The 19,860-nt window shown below is 41.8% G+C and overlaps 1 protein-coding gene across 1 annotated transcript in view; it reads right to left on the reverse strand.

Annotated features, from left to right (window-relative positions):
- Positions 1-2,377: 2,377 nt before the first annotated feature.
- The window catches only part of PREP (prolyl endopeptidase), a 148,161-nt gene continuing 130,678 nt past the window's right edge, over positions 2,378-19,860 (reverse strand). The window contains exons 11-15 of the mRNA XM_012651230.1: positions 14,579-14,715; positions 12,769-12,863; positions 9,421-9,552; positions 6,590-6,746; positions 2,378-3,109 (exon numbers count right to left, since the gene is read on the reverse strand). Of these exons, the coding sequence (XP_012506684.1) occupies positions 2,815-3,109; positions 6,590-6,746; positions 9,421-9,552; positions 12,769-12,863; positions 14,579-14,715 (816 nt within the window). The 3' untranslated portion in view covers positions 2,378-2,814. The remainder of the gene's footprint in view (positions 3,110-6,589; positions 6,747-9,420; positions 9,553-12,768; positions 12,864-14,578; positions 14,716-19,860) is intronic.

The raw sequence follows: 19,860 nt of genomic DNA on the forward strand, positions 1-19,860 counted from the left end.
ACTGGAGGTTATTATGTTAAGTGAAATAAGCCAAGCCAGAAAGACAAGTATCACATATTCACACTCAGGTGGGAGCTAAATAGTGTATCTCATGAAGATAGTAGATTGGTGGATGCTAGAGATCAGGAAGGGTAGGGAAGAGTGGGGGATGAAGAGAAGCTAATTAGTGGGTGCAAACACACAGTTTCATAAAAAAAGACCTAGTGTTAGATAAATCAGTAGGGTGACTGTAGTTGACAATAATCTATTGTACATTTCAAAAGAGCTAGAAGAGAATAATTTGAATGTTTCTAGCATAAAGACAAATATGTAAGGTGATGGATACCCCAAATATAGTTTTGATCTTTACCAATTATGAGTGTGTTAAATTATCACATGTATCATGAAAGTATGTACACCTATAATGCATCAATAAAAATAATAACAAAAATAGACCAACCTAAGAGCCAAACAGTAGAGCACAGGACACAAACGTGGGCATGGAATAGAGAAGACTCCCTGAGAGTTCTGGGAAGGAGCCCAATCTCAAGTTTTACTTCTACTGTTTAAAGCCTTAAAAGATATATAATAATACCTTTAGTTTGTGAGATCAGTTGTCCCACTAAAATCTAGATATGAAAATTAGGTTGAAAAAGAGAACTCATAATCGGAGGCCAATTACATGCTAGGTGCTTATAATGTATTACTTTGTTTATTCCTCCTCATCACCAGTTATTAAATGAGAATTGAGATTTGAACCCAGGCCTGAGTGACTCCTTCTGAAGCTCAGACCCTATATGCTATACTTTCTGCTGTGAGGTAGGGGATCTCAGTAGGAAAGCATGGTTGGATTCTGTGCAACCCTGAAAATGTTCCAGACTTAGTGGGTACAACTCAGCTATCTGCACTTCACACGACCCTGCTGGTCTCGGAAAGAGGCTGCCTTTGGCTTAATCGTGCAAATGTATTTTATGTTTTTTCTGCCCTGCCGGAACAACAGTAACATTGTAATTAGCTAGCGTTAGTGTCTCTCTGAGTAGATGGTGATGATGACATTCTCCCGTGCACTGCTAGCTAGTGGCATACTTTGTTTCCAGGGGGGTTATAGTGAATCGTATGTTCAATGACAGCTGTATTAGGTACTGTACTTGCAGTAACAGAAAACATTCCAGGAGAGAGAAATCAAACCATGTAGCCACCTTTCATTTGTGCTTGGGATGTAGTAACTGCTTGATAGAAAATGGTGAGTCTAATTATCGACCACAACTTGAAAAGTAGAGAAAAAGCGAGCTCTTAAAGAAAAGCATGTACATATATGATTTGGAAAATAGGGCTTACTTGGAAAAGTATAAGTTATGGGAATAATGAAGTAATTTTTCTTTCTTTTTTTCTTTTTTTGAGACAGTCTTGCTCTGTCGCCCTGGCTAGCGTGCAGTGGCATCATCATAGCTCACTGCAACCTCAAACTCCTGGGCTCAAGTGATCCTCCTCCTTCAGCTTCCTGAGTAGCTGGGACTAGGGGCCATCATGCTTGGCTCATTTTTCTATTTTTTCTAGAGACAGGATCTCGTTCTTGCTCAGGCTGGTTTTGAACTCCTAGCCTCAAGTAATCCTCTTGCCTTGGCCTCTCAGACCTCACCTGGCCATAAAGTAATCTTTTAAGCTATTTTACACAAGGTTAAGATACTTCAAACAAAATAGATAATTATTTTCATCTCATCTGATAAAACAAGATAAAAGACTTAAAAAAAATTAGACCAGCATTTTCCAAACTGATACCCAGAGGAACACTGATGAGATATTAAAACATATACCTTAAAAAAAATTTTATGCACAAAAGTTTGAGGAATGAAGTGTCTTCTTGAAGATTCTTGGGGAGAGGAGGACAAATCAAAACCATTTTTTTTTTTTTTTTTAAAGTATGCCTATTTCTATTTCCAGGAATGGTCAATAGGGAGAAAAAGCTTGGGAAATGCCGAAATTTCTGACTGTAAGATAAGCTTGGATAAATGCATCTGTTTGGATAATTTACTTATGTGGTCTCTAAGCTTCATATCCAAGGAACTCTGATTTCCACATAACCAAAACCAATACACAAATAGGTGAATTATCTGAATTTTCCAATCCACTGAATTTTAGTAGCCATCCAAACCAAGCTTCAGATTAGATTATCACCTAACTGAGTGGTTAATATTGAAGACAGTGAGCCACCTCTAATAGCTTCATCATTCTTAGACAAGGGAGCTGGAATAGATGAACTCCTTTTCAGTGCTAACATTCTATGACTTAACTGTATAGAAACTAACTTTTTGCAGAAAGCTGACATGCTTTGTTCATGAGAAAACCTCACTTCTGGAGTTGCCCCTCAACACAAAGAAACTGGAAATAAAGGCTCCCGTTCTTAAATAAGATTTATTATTGTTGCAAAGAAGTCTTTCATGAGAACATGTCTCACATTTATTTAAAGATATATAGGTTATGGTTATAGAAGCAAATTTCATTGAGGTGCTATATATGAAGTATGCCTGACTACAACACTTAATTCGGTAATCTAATATTCACAACATGTTTGCTGCCATTTAGTTATTTATCCAAACATGCTTTTTTTTTTAAAAATGTGCCCGGAAAGGTGGAAAAAGAAACGCCAAGGGCTTTCTAAAAAGGAAAAGCCTAAAAAAGATAAAATTCCCATGGCAGTTCTGATCAACTGTAGTCTGTGAATGCAGGAATAGTGTTCCTGTGGGGAAGCATTATGTCCAGTGGTTTCTCGGTTTGAATGGTGAGAAAAGCCCTTGAGGTTTTCTGTAGTTGTCTGGAGGGAGCAGGAAACTCCATTCACTGAATCCAGTCGATGTTCAGGCACCGTGCTATGAATGCAAACATGTCTGAGACTTCTTCTATCACTTTGGCTGTGGGCTTCCCTGCCCCGTGGCCTGCCTTGGTGTCCACATGGATGAGCAGGGGGTTGCTCTGCTTCCCGCTGCGGCCCACGATGTACTGAAGAGTGGCAATGAACTTCAGGGAGTGGAGTGGGACCACACGGTCATCGTGGTCAGCAGTGAGGAGCAGCATGGATGGGTACTGGATGTCATCTGCCTCCGGTAACTTCACGTTGTGCAACGGAGAATATCTGAAAGGCAGAGGTGCTTTCGTGAGGCTAGATAGAAAAAGCAGAGTTGTTTGGTAAAGCACGTGAACTGGCGTGGCATGGGGACTCGTGGAGTTTACTGCCCTAACGAGCAACGAGGACTGCAGCTGACTAGCACATGAGTGACCCCCCCACCCCCAGATTATGCCTGCATCCTCTCTCAGGCCGTGACTGGCAAGGGCTCCTAGAAACTGGTGAGCTGTGCTATTTGGTTCCAACTTTGGAAGACTGTGTAAGAAACAAACTCAGAGGTTGTTGAAATCACTCGAACTATATGCACACTTACTGTCTTGAGTTGGATGTTTTTATATTCCCTAGACTTTTTCACTGCTACACAGTGGACTAATGATTGTTTTTATAAACCACTGAGTGTAGGTATAATTAACTGCAAGCCTTTTGTTGAAGAACTCAAAATCTACAGTGTACGGCAGTTTCTGCCCCTTTAATGTCTACAAAGCCTTTATTTCAGGCTCAGTTTTGCAGTCTCAGGAAGAGCGTGTGTCCATCGTCTGTAAACCGAGGAACTGGGATGGGCGGCCGAGCCCTCCTGTGGCTCTCAGAGCAGCGGGAAGAAACTGCTTTTGGCCAATGGAGAGAAAGTGGAGGAGGCACTTTCTGAAGTACAAGGCATGTTTCTAGGGTAAGTTAACAAAAAGGATTTTAAGAATAAAAGTAATGTTGAATGAAACAGTGATTTGTAATAGTTAAGTGAGAAATATCAGGATATTTTTTCTTTACATTTTTCTAATATGGGTGTCATGTTTTCAAAGTGGTCAATATTAATATAATCACCTGTTTTAGGTAGTGTTTTATTTTGAAAGGTAAATAGTGAAAATAGTAAAAATTCTGTTCTGTTAAGCAAGTCTAGGCTAAAATATTCTGGGATTTGTTTCCCAGTAGATAAGATGGGGAGTGAGAATGGATCTGTGTTCTGATCTCATTTCAGGGTGGTTTTTGACCAACCCCAGTTCTCTGAATAAGGGTTAGTTTTACCGGGACACAAGTTTGGGAGACCCTGCCCCATTAACAATATTCCCCTCGGAGAGTCACATGCAACATGAGAAGTTCTGTAGAAAAAAAAAAAAAATCCGTTAGGCTTTATTTATCCCAGCCATTCCCAAACTTGGATATTTAGCTCTGTTTTGGGGCAACATGTTTTAATCTAGATGGTGCTCTGTGGGACGTACTTGGGGTAGGGGCTGGGCTGAGGGGCTCCCTGGAAGGCCCTTTCTGGTTAACGTGTGGCCTGCGTTCCATGCTCATTTTACTAGCAGAAGGTAAACAGAACATAGCCCTGTGACAGTAAGATTTGGAAACTGATGGAGGAATATCAGAGAAAAATATTTAGAACTTTTTTTTGCTTTTGAATTGATTTTGGAAGTTTCATCTAATATTTTGTTGCCCTTGATATATAACTAACTCAGTATTTTCAAATGAGTTTAAATAGGACTTATTTCCCTAGGCACACATTTTCTCTAAGTTAACTTGACAAATACAATGAGGCTATTTGAGCATTTAAAAGTAATAGCTTTCAGAGTGAACTTTTTTCCCCTAGAGAACAGAATTTAGTAGTTTGAAAGTATTCAATTAAAAAAATTTATTTTAACTGCATTTCAAGAGAGAGCTAACTAGCCATAAAAAGCAGATAAAATGAAAGAAAAAGACTTGAGAAATTAGTTATTTTTATCAAAATTTGTAGTTCACTGAGAGGATGGAAACAGGCTTCTTGTGCCGGTCCGAGGGCCGTTCCTCCAGCTGCTGACAGACGATCCCGAAACCCTTACATGTGGGAAGCAGAGAGAGTGAAGAGCCTTTAAATGTCTGCCACTTACTCGCTGTTGTTGCCAAAGTGGCTGAGGGACGCAAATGAGGGAATGCTGGGTCGGGACAAGGGGAAAGGGGAACACAAGATGCTTTGTCTAAGAGGTTTCCATTGAGAAAGAGATGGAGATGTTTTGTCTACTAGGGGAACAAAGTGATCAGATGGGGCTTCCAAGGACTGAAAAGCCAGAAAGAGGGAGAAAGGACACAAAGTAGAGATATGAACAAGGCCACAAAAGAGGGTCCTGGAGCATGCATACAAGTAAGGTGACAGTATCCTCTCAAGTGACCTTACCCTCATTAACACAGTAAAAATCACGTGCCCCCCCCCCACCCCGCCCAGTGCCATAACAGTTTACAAACACCATCGCAACCCTCGGAACTTGCCATACAAGGATAGAAAAGGGGAGGATTCATCATTCTTCCAAGAAAAAATCATGAATACTCTGCCCCTCACTTAACATAGACTTAGGGAATCAGCATAAAGGGGAGAAATCTTGTTAAATTCAGGGTCTCCTCCATTTGCAGGGGTTGACCCTTTCCTTCTCCGGAACGTACCATGCTTTAATGAACTTTGGCCCTTTGCTTGGTCTGCTTATTTGCTATGTTGACTCAGTATCACTAACCATTCTTCAGTACTGGGAACCAAGAACCAGGGGACACGGACCTGACATCCGGTCCCCACCCTGACAGGATGCTGTATGATGTTTCAATAATGCTACTTGCAGTTTCAAGCATATGCACTTACACTGAGAGCACAAAATAAGTTTAATTGTACTTGCATATATTCTTTTTAAAAACTTCCTTATTTCTTGATTTAGAAAAGGCAATCCCATATATTGATAAGGTATAATAATACCTTTTTGTATTAATTTTTGATTGCTGCAGTAACATAACCCACAAATTTAGCAGCTTAAAACAACACAGGCTTATCTCATAGTTCTCTGTAAGGCAGCAGTCTGGCTTGGCTGGTTCTCTGCTCTCCTGGGCCTCTCAAGGCCAAAATCAAGGTGTTGCCTAGCTGGGCTCTTATTGGGAAACTCTGGAAAAAATTTACTTCCACAGTCACCTTGTTGGCAGAATTCAGTTTCATGAGGCTATAGGACTGAGGTCCCCATTTCTTTGATGGCTGTTGGTTGGGGGAGGTCTCCCTTCCTCCATTTCCAAAGCCAGCAATGCTTCCACTTTCTCTGACCTCCCTTCCTTCTGCATCCCTGACTCCAGCCAGAGAATGTGCTTGGCCTTTAAGGGTTTATGTAATTAGATTGGGACTACTCCAATAATCTAGAATAATCTCATTTTAAAATTAAGGGTATTAATCAGCTGATCTTATCTGCAAAGTCTCTTCACAGCAGTACCTAGATCAGTGTTTGAACTGAATAACCAGGCACAGGAATCTTGGGGACCATTTTCAGAATTCTGCCTATCACATCTTCGTTAATTGTTTTTGTTAAAGACCAGATTAAAACAAGGAAGGCAGATAGGTATTCCCATCTCTTCTCCTAGTTTTGCAGTAAATTATACAACTACAAAACACTGAAGGGGACAAAGCATCAATCACTAATCCTGTTGAATAGCTGTGTTCAATATTATGATATCGAATCATTACCATGTATATATCAATATAAATTAAAACCTTACTTGACAAGCCATTCAAAGTGTTGTTTGTTGTCTGAGCACCCGTAATCAGTGGTCCAGGCATGACCGATGGTATATTTATGGAACTTCAGCATGTCCATTACTCCAACTTGGGCAATAACACAACCAAAGAGGTCAGGACGCTGATTTGCACAAGCAGCTAGAAAGAAAAGGGAGGCAGTCTGTCATTAAGCATCTACACAGCAACACCTAAATGCTTCTAGAACCCTAGCTGCCTTTATTCTTAAAGGACAACCGCCCCAAAGCTCCCTACCTCTTCCAGTATGTCCAAGGGGTGTTCTCATCAGGGACAGAACTTTGGGGGAGTGTTACCTGATAAGCTCGAAGGACTTTCTGGAAGACCTGTGTCCCCTGCTCCTACCCCCACTTGCTTTTACAGTGATGAGGGAGGTTGTTCAGGATCCTAGAACCAGCCCAAGGCAGAATAGGGCCTGAAAGAACAGCTGAGGGCTACAGCCAATACTGGCACATCTTCTTGTCCTATTTTTCAATAATTTTTTTTGGTTATTCAACAAATATTTATTGAATATTTGCCATGTGCCTGGCACTAGGCCTGAGGATGTATCAGTGAATAAAACTAAATTTAGGGGGAAAGATAAAGCAGTGAACAAGCAATTACAATACAGTGCGGCGATCACGGTTGTTGAGAGAGTTCAGCTGCTACGGGCGTGGGGTGTCTGGGTGCCTAACCCAGCGTACAGCAGTCAGGGAGGAAGTAACGTCAAAGCTGGCACAACTAGGAGTTAGTCAAGAGACCCTGACTTTTCCTGCCTATGCCAAAAATCATAAGTTTCTACTCCCAATTTTGATTTCAGTGCTTAATAATAATATTGGACCCTACCCTTGGAGTCCCTGACTCTCCTACTCAGGTGTGGGAAGGGTGGGATTCTGAAATCTGTACTTCTAAAAATAAACATCCCAGCATCTTGATGGGGAAATTCCAACACTGCGGGTTTCTTAAGGCACCTGGTTTATCAACAGGCATAAACCAATTCCTAACTATAAAACTCCAAAAATGTCATCAGGTGAACCAGTAAATTATAATGTAATTTGCCCATTACAAAATGAGATGGTATTTTCAATGTCCTTTCCCATTAAGTCCGGGATTCACCTTTCGTTCTTCTGTCTCTCATATAATCCATATGTAAATTCCGTTGGCTCAAATTCAAAATATATCCAGAATCTGACCCCTTCTCACTACTTCCACTGCCACATCCTAGGTCCAAGCCATTGCTCTTGTGCCAGGACAGATGCCTCCTAGCTGGTCCCCTCTATTCCTGCCCTTGCCTCCCCACTCCTGTCTACTCCCACGTGACAGCCAGCGTGATCCTGTTACGAGAGATGTCAAATTATAACACTTCTCTGCTCAAAACTCCCCAAAGGCTTCTCATTTCACGCAGAGGGAAGCAAGTCCTCCAGACTGGCTGTGAGGTCCCACCTGGGTTTGTCTCCCCACCTCTTGCCCATCTCCCGGTGCCCGCCTCACTCACTGTGCCCCACGACAAATGTGGGCGTCCTCACTCTTGAATACCCCAAGCCCACGCTGGCCTGGGCATCTGCCTTCTCCAACTAGAACAAAAGCGCCATAGGGTAGAGATGTTGTCTGTTTTGTTTACTAACATATGCCTAGTACCTGGAAAAATGCCCAGCACTTCTTGGTGTTCAAAAAATAGTTGTTGAATGAATAGATCAAATTTTTTATTCAAGAATTTTGTCAATACCTTCTGAATTTAAATGAATATTTTGGACATCCATATTTTACCTCCATGGGAAAAAATATATTTTTAGGCAATATTCTGTTGGGGATAAAGAGTAAAAATAGGATTTCAGGTTTTGACATGCCTCAGCATGCTTCAAAGACAGTGACAAATGGATCAATGTGCTGTCCCCAGGGGATCCACCCCGCACCTCCTGCAAAATGTCACGTGTTTTTTAAGTTGAGTCTGTATGTGCTATTCTACGCACGTACAATGGCCCCTCACATCCTAATGACATTGGACGTGGGACCCAGCAAGCAAAGTTCAGGCTCACCCGCTATCAAAAATTAGGAAAAGCTACTCAGAGGCAGTGCCACGTAGGTAAGTTGTAAGAGCAGAATCCAAAATCGCAGTGCTGAAACCCCAGCACCACCACTGGCCAGCTGTGCGACACTGGGCAAGCTACTCAACTTCTCAGTGCCCCAGAGCCGTCCTCTGTGAAACAGGGGTGGTGGAAGTGTCCAGCTTGCAAGGCTGCGTGCACGTCAAGTTCTTGGCACCGGGCCTGGGACACACGGTACTCGGCAAGTGTGAACTACTGATGTGAACAACTACTGTTAACTATTTCATTACTCTTAAACTGTGGGTCCATCTTTGTGTGTGCCTCATTTTTTTTTCATGATTTCTCTCTCTGTACCCACAGCATTTAGCAGCACACAGCACAGGCACCCAACAAATGTGCTAGGAGCACATCACATGAGTTCTGACAAATATAATCAGAGGGGTTGTCAGGCTCTGTCCTGTGCTAGCTGAACCCCAGGAGCCTGTGGATCCAGTTTGTGGTGGGGAGGATCTCCGTCCAGCCCACAGTGCAGTGGGGAGAAGGGCGCAGCAGTGGGGTGAGATCCTTTTCATGCTATTGTGTGTAGGGGCAGTATGATGAGGGTACAGCTATCTCATGATGTCATTTTTCAGATGCCCAAATACAAATGGGTTTTGCTCTCTTTGTACCACTGCTCCCATCCACAAAGTAAATCAAGAGCTGCCTACAGACAGCAGATCTGAAAACCCAAGAGTGTTAACTCGTAAGTACAGTGAATAAAATCCAGTTCTTACCCACTAAGAGGCCCCCGTTTGAACCTCCGTTAATAGTCAGCCTCTTGGGAGATGTGTAACCTTCCTTGATCAGGTATTCAGCAGCACGCTGAAAGTCATCAAAGCAGTTCTGTTTGTTGGCCAAGATACCACCTACAATGTGCCAAAGTGAAAGATAGTTAATTAACAAAACAAAACATAAATAAGTTTAACCTAAAGGGAATTCAAATGATGCTAGGGCATAGTTTCAACTACCTATTAACTTAAACCACTTAAAAACAATGGGCTAATGCTATATTTAAAGAAATGCCTCAATGTAAATTCTGTTATGCACTGTGGAAATCTATCATCAATACCACAACTGCTGAGCCATATGCTGGATTTGTATTTTTCTAAAAGCTCCTCAGACTTCAATGAGAAATGCCCCAAAGGGAACAGATGACCTGTTATGTGAGAGAGTGTGATGATGAAAGCATGCTATCAAAAGGAACCTGTATTCTGGGAAGCTGAACTTAAACAATGAAGCAAGACCTCCAGCAAGGTTCAGTCCTGAGCTGGTGCTGGGGTCCTGGCGCTTCTGCTCCCTGCGAAGATGGATGGGCCCTGCAGAGGCATGCTGCCCGCCCTGCCCCTTTGCAGGGGTCTGAAATGGGCAAGTGATGGAGAGGAATAAACTCTCCAGTTTTGCCCGGGGTTATTAACTTAGAGAATCAGTGGGAATTGGGTGGTGAGGTAGTGCTGTAGGAGAGCACCACACCAGGTTTCTCAGTTCCTGAATGGAAGATCTCAAATGTCTCCCCGGAGAATCGGGGCTTTACCATCCATAAATCATTCCAATGTACTAAACCAAAGAAATTTCTTGAAGAGAGAGACATTTGCAGGGCCTTGGAATGTCGAAAAGTAAAGGCCAAAAGCAAGTCCTCAAAGGAACAGATGGCTTAAATAACTGCCTCTGAAATGAACAAAGAGCAGACACAGATCTAATTAGATATTTGAGATTAACCACTTCTGTGGAAATTCAATTAAAGATAAAGCAGTGCTACTGAAGAAATTTTTTCATATCAAAACAAATGTTATTAAGATGTTAATAAGAAATTATCCGTGAATTAGAATAGCTAGGATTACTTAATTTCCAGGAAGAATAATATTTTGGGTCTATGACTATATTTTTAAAAGAGCATTAAATTTTAAACTCAATTAACATAATAGAATTCAGATTTATCAATATTCCATATTCTAGGCTATTACTGGAAAAGGTCCATTTCTGGTCCTCTCATGGCCTAAATTTTGAAAAAGTTTATTAATCAGTCTAAACACAAGTCAGTCACCTGTTAGCCTTAGTCACGCTCCAACAAGCCTACTCCTAAGGCTTTGAACAATAAGTTGGTTCTATAATTAATAAAAAGATGAGAAAAAGACAGCAGAATGGTACCAAAGGTACTCTTCCCTATCAGGGCATGGTGGGTGCCTAATGACCAGAGGGTTTTATGGCAAAGAATCTAGTTCTTTGAGGAGAGGGCTGCAGGATCAGAGGTCAGTGCACATGGGTATGTGTTTGAGTATATAAGCTGCTTGTAATCTGAATAGGAAATTAGGTGAGTCAAGTGGTTGAACGACTGTTTTTTTTTTTTTTGAGACAGAGTCTCGCTTTGTTGCCCAGGCTCGAGTGAGTGCCGTGGCGTCAGCCTAGCTCACAGAAACCTCAAACTCCTGGGCTCAAGCAATCCTTCTGCCTCAGCCTCCCGAGTAGCTGGGACTACAGGCATGCGCCACCATGCCCGGCTAATTTTTTCTATATATATATTTTTAGTTGTCCAGTTCATTTCTATTTTTTAGTAGAGACGGGGGTCTCGCTCTTGCTGAGGCTGGTCTCGAACTCCTGACCTTCAGCGATCCACCCGCCTTGGCCTCCCAGAGTGTTAGGATTACAGGCGTGAGCCACCGCGCCTGGCCAAGTGGTTGAGACTTGGCGTATGAATTTGAGATGTAAATCAAACATAAGATATGCAGAAATTTTATTCTTTTATCAGTCATCTTTTAATATCATGGTTTCACATTATGATTTCAGTGTAATTAAACTCATATCAGGTCAAAAATATACAATGAATTCTATGCGATTTCTAATACAATGACAACAATTTCTAAGGAAGACACCTGGCAAGTTGCCCCCGATGGCGCACAGGCCAGGAACACTCGCTCTTGCTAAGGTGCACTTTGAATAGTCTGGGGTCAGAGCTTGGGGTGCATGCCTGATGCTCTGGGGTCAGGTGGCCTAGGCCTTTCCTGTACCTTGATACCTAACAGGTACTTTGAAAATCTCTTTACACATTTGCCCTCATCTTTGCTGATTTGATTTCATATAGAAAATCAGAGCCTTAGGTTTCAGATTTGGAGGGTGGAGACTAAGTGGAGGTACAGATCTGAAGGGTGGTCTCTGATGTTCCTATTGCAGAATGCCCCTCTTGCCTGCAGTCACTGAACAACCCTCAGCACCGGTGGCTGCCTGCATCCCAGAAGGTCTTGTTAAAAATGACGGCTGATGGTGGGAGGGGGAAAGCAGGGAGCCGGTGGAGGTGCAGGTGCTTTCCCACATCCTCCCACGGACAGGACCAGGGCAAGTGAAGAACACCCTCTTCAGAGCACTGCTTAGTCTATGAATTCGATTCTAGATCACAAAGCCTAGGAGAGGGGGTACCCCACGTACAAAGAAACGGGAGGGAAAGGGCTTTAAAGTAAAGATGATCATTTCAAAAAAAACTGTGACCATCTGGGGTATGAAGTTGAATTCTAATCAATTAGAATACATGCTCCAGAAGGCCAGAGAATAGAGACTGAATAAAGCCAGAAAAGAAAACGACTGTGTTCCTGTGTCTAAGACCCCGGCAGGGTCACAGCAGCGATGCTGGGAGGCTGCCCACACTAGGAACAGAAAGCGCCGAGACTGCTCTTTTCTCTCAAGAGGAGATGACCTGCTTTGAAGTCTGTTTGAAGATAGCAAGTGATGCTAAACTGTAAAAGGCTAACAGGAGACAAATACCAAAAAGCTCCCAAGACTCACTTCTGACAGTGATCATTAAAAATGCACCCCACGCACTGTTAAAAAAAAAAATAATTTTGATTATTCTCTATGAGGAATGTTTCTGAAAAATACGTACTTCGTAATAATAAACAGATGATGAAGGAAAATAAAATGTGAAAAGAGTGTGTAGTTTTTAAAGGGGGTGCCTGCAATGTGTTTGAAAATATCCTTACTCATCTGTCTAGCCAAAATGCTCCCCGCTCCTAACCCCCCTCATTCAACAGGAAGGATCGGCACAGCCTCGGCTTTGACCGTGTCAGACGAGAGTTTCTGCGGAGGAAATACTTCACCTTTATGCCACGTCTCTCCGTACTCGCCACCTCCTCTGATGTTGGCCACCGCAAGGATGCCGCCCATGTGTCTCACAAAAATAAGCCTGGAAACACTGGGAAACAGTAAAAACGGTTAAGTTTCCATTAACTGCCTAGTAAAGACCATGTCATTTCCTTCCATCTAAAGAAAAGAAGCATCCCCCAAGAACACTCTATGAGTAGCATCATCTAAATAGGAGCCCAATGTTTTTTACATTGCTTGATTACAGTGCAAAACGCTTACACATTACTCACTGATGAAGGATGTGTTCACTGCCCCTACACTCAAGCACCAGTGTGACCTGAAACTCCAGTCTGTAATTTTAGCAGTTCCAGTGATAAAAAGTAACAAATGACACATTTTATTTTTATTGTAAGGAGTAGGTTAATCTAATAAACCAATATGTACTGGCTTGCATTTTTATTTATTATTTATATTTCTGTTTTTTTCAAGGCCCAAGGTCACTCTACCTGAGATTTTCATTTTTTAGACAAATAGCCTCAAGGAATAAATATGGCGTATGGTTTTACACATAGATACGCTAATGAGAGAAGAGATCTCATTACCTGGCAAGCTGTGGAAAGAGATGGGAAGTCCATCTGTGGGTCATGCCTGGGATATGGCACTGCCAATGAAGGATGAGTGAACAGCCACCATTAACAGCACTCTTCCAACTACTTCCCTTCAATTTACTCATACAATGATGCCACACAAACCTGAAAATACTCTACGTCGTGGTTTTACACAAAAGCCTTCATCAGCTCCTCATTAACAAAAGGATAAAATCAAACTCTTTAGTCAGATGGCCAAGGTAGCCCACAATTTGGTTATAAACCACTTGAGGGCAGGGACCACATTTCATGCTTCATTAACTCTAAAATAATGAGCCTGCATAGATACTGAGTGCTCAAAGCACCAGTTTTCTTATATTCAACTTTGGGACAGCTGGTTGCATCTACTCTGATTTTATGTCCTGGCAGTCACCAGACCATGCATCTCTTCCCAAATAGAAAAGATCCTGGATGAATCTGTGAATCAGACTTCATATGGGGCTCTATTTAGAAGCTGGCTTAAAGCTAGTCTTGCTGGTGAAACAGTGAAATAAGCCTGGGTCTAAAAACAGGGAAACTCCTTGTTTTTATTAAAAATGCTCAAAGAAAATTCCATTTTATACTAGAAATGGGATATTAAAATCCAGTTTACAAATATCTGAGAGATGATATTTATCTGAACAATAGCAAATACATAAATGTAGATTTTTTCTCCCTAAGTTATCTGGGAAATAATCACAGATACAATGAGTGTAGAATAGTTTAAAAAGGATGGATAGAGTGTACAGAAAATATATTTATGGATGCATGTTAAGACAGTCTATTTTAAGGCTCTGTGCTGGTAAGAAAAACATAATCATTAGCTAAAAAATCACTCTCTCAGATAATACTGAGGATAGTGGGGTGGCAGCAAATAACAAAGACAGGAGCTCCCTTTCTTCAAGACCTTGACTGATACTAATCTTCTGTAGCCAGGCATCGATAGCCTCAATATCTAGTTCTTAACCTATTCCACTGAGGACATTTTCTCCAAGATTAGCTTGTGATGATCCTACAGTTCTGATAAAAAATCCAGGTAGTCAACACATAATCTTGCCCCTCTATGAAAACAACAAACAAGAAATACATAGTTACGTGTATCAGAAAAACATGACTTAGCAGACCAGTCTCTGGTTTCTCCCCACTCTGTGGAGAAGATCAAATACACTCCAACATTCCAAGAGTGTCCCATGCTTACCTGTAGCTGGGTGTGATAGATATGTTGAAGCCACCGTAGCCATACAGGAAAGCAGGATGAGAACCATCCAGTTTTATGCCTTTTTTATGTACAATGAACATTGGAATCTTTGTACCATCCTTGCTAGGGTAGAAAATCTAGAAAAGAAAGCAGAACACTTACATTTAGCATTACTTAGTAAATACATGCTTTTAAACGGGAAAAATAAAGACTAAATACTTTCTTGAAGACGTACAGTAGCACAATGAAAACACAGTACCTATAAAGGGCTATTGGATGGTGAAGCACCTTTAGGTTTTGACAGAGATGATGTGGAACAGGGAAATGAACCTGGGTCTGAACACAGGGAGACTTGAACCGGAATCTCACTCCACAACTATCTAGCTGGATGACCTTGGCAGGTCGATTATCTGCCCTCAGTCTCAGCACTTTGTTCCCAAATGCAGCCATCAGGCCACCTCTCAGCACCTTCCCGAGGCACACGAGAGAACAGGCTTTCCCTCCTTTGCTCCTTCTCATCCCTCTCGGCACTGGAAAGTCAGATTTGGCCATCTTGCCAAGCAACTCCATCTAGGGAGGCTTCTTTTCTAGAAAACAAATTTATATTCAATTTCCTCTCTAATTAAGATGCTCAACACATTTTTCTATGATCAGCTATTAAATGTTAGCAACAACAAAGCAGCTTAGAGAGTTGATGAGGAACAACACAGAAATCCTGTTACTCCTGGTCAAAGACATTTTCTCCAGTATCGACAATTAATGCTCATAAAACCTTCCCGAATCTGGGTAACCTCGGTCAAGTTCACAGTCAACATTTCCATATTCTTTACTTTTTGGATAAAGGATTAAGAGAAAAAGGATGCGGAAAGGAACATTAAGTGCTATTCAAGTGATAAGCCATAGAATAAGTGATAAGCCATAGAATAAGTGATAAGCCACAAAAAGCTGGTAATACTTTCTCCCAGACAGACAAGCTGTAAATAGCTTCCTCTCTGGGCAAACCTGGTGTCTTTACCCCGACTGACACCTGGACGGTGCCCCAGTTCAGATGTGCTTGCTGACCCACATGTGAAGTGTAAGCCTTTACACTTACTGTGACCCAGAGCCAGTTTATATCCAAAGCTTTCTAAGGTAGTATTTGATAGTTCTGTTGCAGAGAGGTGCCAAAAGCTGCCCTGGAGTTAAACAACGTGGGACGGGAAGGGGAGAGTGGGCAGGGATGCAGACTGAGGGACAGGCATCATGGAACCCTGCGAGTCACTGCCTGCGAGTCTGTAGTATTTGGAAACCTGCCAAGAAAGAGCAGCACAAAAAGCTTCGGTTTCTGACTTTGGGGAGAAAGACTGAGAGAAATATATGCAAATTTGGAAGTTTAGGAATCATGGCGAATACTCTGCCAAGTTCAAAATTATCAGAGGGCATATAATTTTATTTAAAGTTGTTAGTGCCGGTTAGCACCCACTAATAAGTGTAACTATGTGGGTGCATACCAGTTAATGCAGACTAAGAGAACAACTTTCAAGGGATTGCTGGGACTGATGAGCTAAAATTCATGGCTTTCAACTCAAGAGTTGGAAAGAATTTGGAGCACCATAACCACAGAGGCAAAAGCATCAAAGGAGCAAATGAGCAAACTGTCTCAATATGATGCTGCCTTCACTGAACAGTCTTTTCAAAAAATGGTGTTCCCTCCAGCTACCCTCCAACTTCCCACCTAGTCTGAAATCCCCGTCTAGCTCAACCCTCCCCAGGCTGGCCCCTTCTGGTGCACCCTGCTTTTCACCCAGCTGGACTGATGCACCTCTCCCCACCACTGACGCTCAGATACCCATCGGTTCCCAAAACGCTCTCTCAATGCTTCATGACAATACAACATCCTCCTCTGATACCACTTTTCTTGGTACTACCTGTAAGATTTCCAATGCCTGCGAGCCGCCCTGCGGCTCTCTCATCTGGCTCCAGGACACAAGCATCCTTTTACTAATAGAATATCACCAAAAGCACAAAGCCCCCTGTATGCCAGTAGTTGCAAAAATATATATCCATGCTTCAAGTCGGTATTTTAACATTAGAACAGTAACAATGACACTGTCCAAAAGTGAAAGGGCACTGTAAAGACGGTTTTATTGTGGGCAAGGGACTCCTTCCAGGAAGGCTACTTCAGTCCTGAAATAAACATGCAGGCATACCTTAGAGATACTGTGGGTTTGGCTCCAGACCATCGCAGTAAAGCAAGTATCATAATAAAGCGAGTCATGTAAATTTTTTGGCTTACCAATGCATATAAAAAAGTTACAGTGATACCATACTATAGTCTGTTAAGTGTGCAATAGCATTATGTCTAAAATAACAATGTGCATGCCCTAATTATAAAATACTTTATTGCTGAAAACTACTAATGGTTATCTGACCCTTTAGCATAATCATTTTGCCGGTGGAGGATTCTGCCTTGAGGTTGATGGCTACTGCTTGATCAGGGTGGTGACTGCTGAAGGTTGGGGAGGCTGTGGCAATTTCTTAAGATACGACAATGAATTTCTTGAAATACGACTGCCACATTGACTGACTCGACCTTTCATGAGAGATTTCTCTGTAGCATGCAATGCTGTTTGATAGCATTTTACCCACAGCCCAACTTCTTTCAAAATTGGAGTCGATCCTCCCAAACCCTCCACTGCTTTATCAACTAAATTTATGGAATATTCCAAATCCTTTGTTGTCATTTCAACAATGTTCACGGCGTCTTCACCAGCAGTAGATTCCATCTCAAGAAACCACTTCCTTTGCTCAGCCACAAGAAGCAACTCTGACATCCATTCAACTTTATCACGAGATTGCAGCCATTCAGTCACATCTTCAGGCTCCACTTCTAGTTCTCTTGCTATTTCCATCATATCTACAGTTCCTTCCTCCACTGAAGTCTTGAACCCCTCAAAGTCATCCATGAGGGTTGGAATCATCTTCTTCCAAACTCCTGTTAATGTGGCTATGTTGACTTCCTCCCACGAATCATGGATGTTCTTGATGGTATTTAAAACGGCAAATCTTTTCCAGAAGGTTTCTAATTTACTTTGCCTAGATCCATCAGTGGAATCACAACATATGGCAGCAATAGCCTTACCAAATGTATTTCTTAAACAATAAGACTTGAAAGTCAAAACTACTCTTGGATCCATGGGTGTGGTGTTACTGGCACGAAAACAGCATTAACCTTGTACATCTCCATCAGAGCTCTTGGGTGACTAGGTGCATTGTCAACAAGCAGTAATCTTTTGAAAGGAATCTTTTTTTTTCCTGAGCACTTGATCTTAACTGTGGGCTTAAAATATTCAGTAAAACATGCTATAAACAGACGTGCTGTCATCCAGACTTTGTTGTTCCATGTAGAGAACACAGGCAGAATAGATTTACCACAATTCTTAAGGGCTCTAGGATTTCTGAAATGATACATGAGCACTAGCTTCAACTTAAAGTCACCAGCTGCATTAGCCCCAAACAAGAGAGTCAGCCTGTCCTTTGCACCTGTGCAGCCAAGGCATTGACTTTTCCTCTCTAGCTATGAAAGCCCTGGATAGCATCTTTTCCCAATAGAAGGCTGTTTCATCTACACCGAAAATGTATTGTTCAGTGTAGCCACCTTCATCACTGAGTTTAGCTAGATCTTGTGCATAAATTGCTACAGCATCTCCATCTGCACTTGCTGCTTCACCTTGTACTCTGATGTTATGGCTTCTTCCTTTAAACCTCATGAACAAAACTCTGCTAACTTCACACTTTCCTTCTGCAGCTTCCTCACCTCTCTCAGCCTTAACAGAATGAAGAGAATTAGGGCCTTGCTGTGGATCAGGCTTTGGTTTAAGGGAATGTTGTAGCTGGTGTGATCTTTTATCCAAACCACTCAAACGTCCTCCGTATCAGCAATAAGGGTGTTTCACTTTCTTATCATTTGTGTGTTCATTGGAGAGCACTTTCATTTCCTTCAAGAACTTTTCCTGTGAATTCACAATTTGGCTAACTGGCATCAGAGGTCTGGCTTTTGTCCAGTCTCTGCTGTTGACATGCCTTCCTCACTAAGCTTAATCATTTCTAGCTTTTGATTTAAAGTGAGAGACGTGGGAGTCTTCCTTTCACTCGAACACTCAGGCAGCATTGTAGGTTATTAATTGATCCAAATATTGTTGTGTCTCAGGGACTAGAAAGACCCGAGGAAAGGGAGAGAGACAGAGGAATGGCCAGTCAGTGGAGCAGTCAGAACACATTTATTGATTAAATTTACTGTCTTATAATGGGCGTGGTTAGTGGCACCCCCAAACAATTACAATAGTAACATCGAAGATCACTGGTCAGAGATCTCCATAACTAACAGATATAATAATGAAAAAGTTTGACTATTGTGAGAATTACCAAAATATAACAGAGATACGAAGTGAGCACATGCTATTGGAAAAATAGCACTGACAGACTTGCTCCATGTCACAAGCCTTCAATTTGTAAAAACCACAATATTTGCAAAGCATAATAAAGCGAAGCGCAATAAAACAATGTTTGCCTGTACATGCGATGTACACATGCGTATATATATATTTTATTAAATCTCTCTATGGGTGTATACGTGCACACAAACATAGCAGTATCCTCTGCCATCCCCATTTATGGAATAGCAACTGATACTAAACCTAAACCTGAGTCTTAAATAATAGGGCAAATTGAACCCTGAGTCTTTTGATAGCCATGGAAGGAATCCACATGGACGTTTTAGAAATAGTCACTAAAAACAGCCCAGGCATTTCCATCATGCACTTTCTACTGCTCTGACTTAACCAAACCTGGTTTCCTCTTGAAGCCACTTCTTAAAAACTTTTAAGAGGCTTTGGGGCTGTTTCCTTTCCCACTGACCTGATTTGCTAGGTTAAGCAGAGAAGTTAGTGAACCCTTTGCTTCCATGTGCTCCCCACCCCTGGCCAAAAAGCTCCACATCAGAGTCTACACCAGTGGTTCTTGGACCTTATTGGCTAGGCCTGTGCATCTATGAAGAACCTGTTAAAAATCCAGTTTCTCAGGCTTCATCCCAGAGATCTGGATTCCTTGGATCTGGGGTGGAGCCACCAAACCTGCAGATTTAGCTCATATCCTAGATACTCTGTGGCGGGTGGATCTGGGCTCAAAAAACTAGTCACACCATTTGCTTTTATCACTCCCTCTATCCTTACCAAGTAATATCAACTAAAACCAGTCATTTTCCCGCAATCCTTGACAATTTTAATATGAGATTCTATACTTCT

The sequence above is a fragment of the Propithecus coquereli genome, unplaced genomic scaffold (assembly GCF_000956105.1).
Source record: "Propithecus coquereli isolate 6110/MARCELLA unplaced genomic scaffold, Pcoq_1.0 Scaffold35, whole genome shotgun sequence".
Taxonomy (NCBI): Eukaryota; Metazoa; Chordata; class Mammalia; order Primates; family Indriidae; genus Propithecus; species Propithecus coquereli.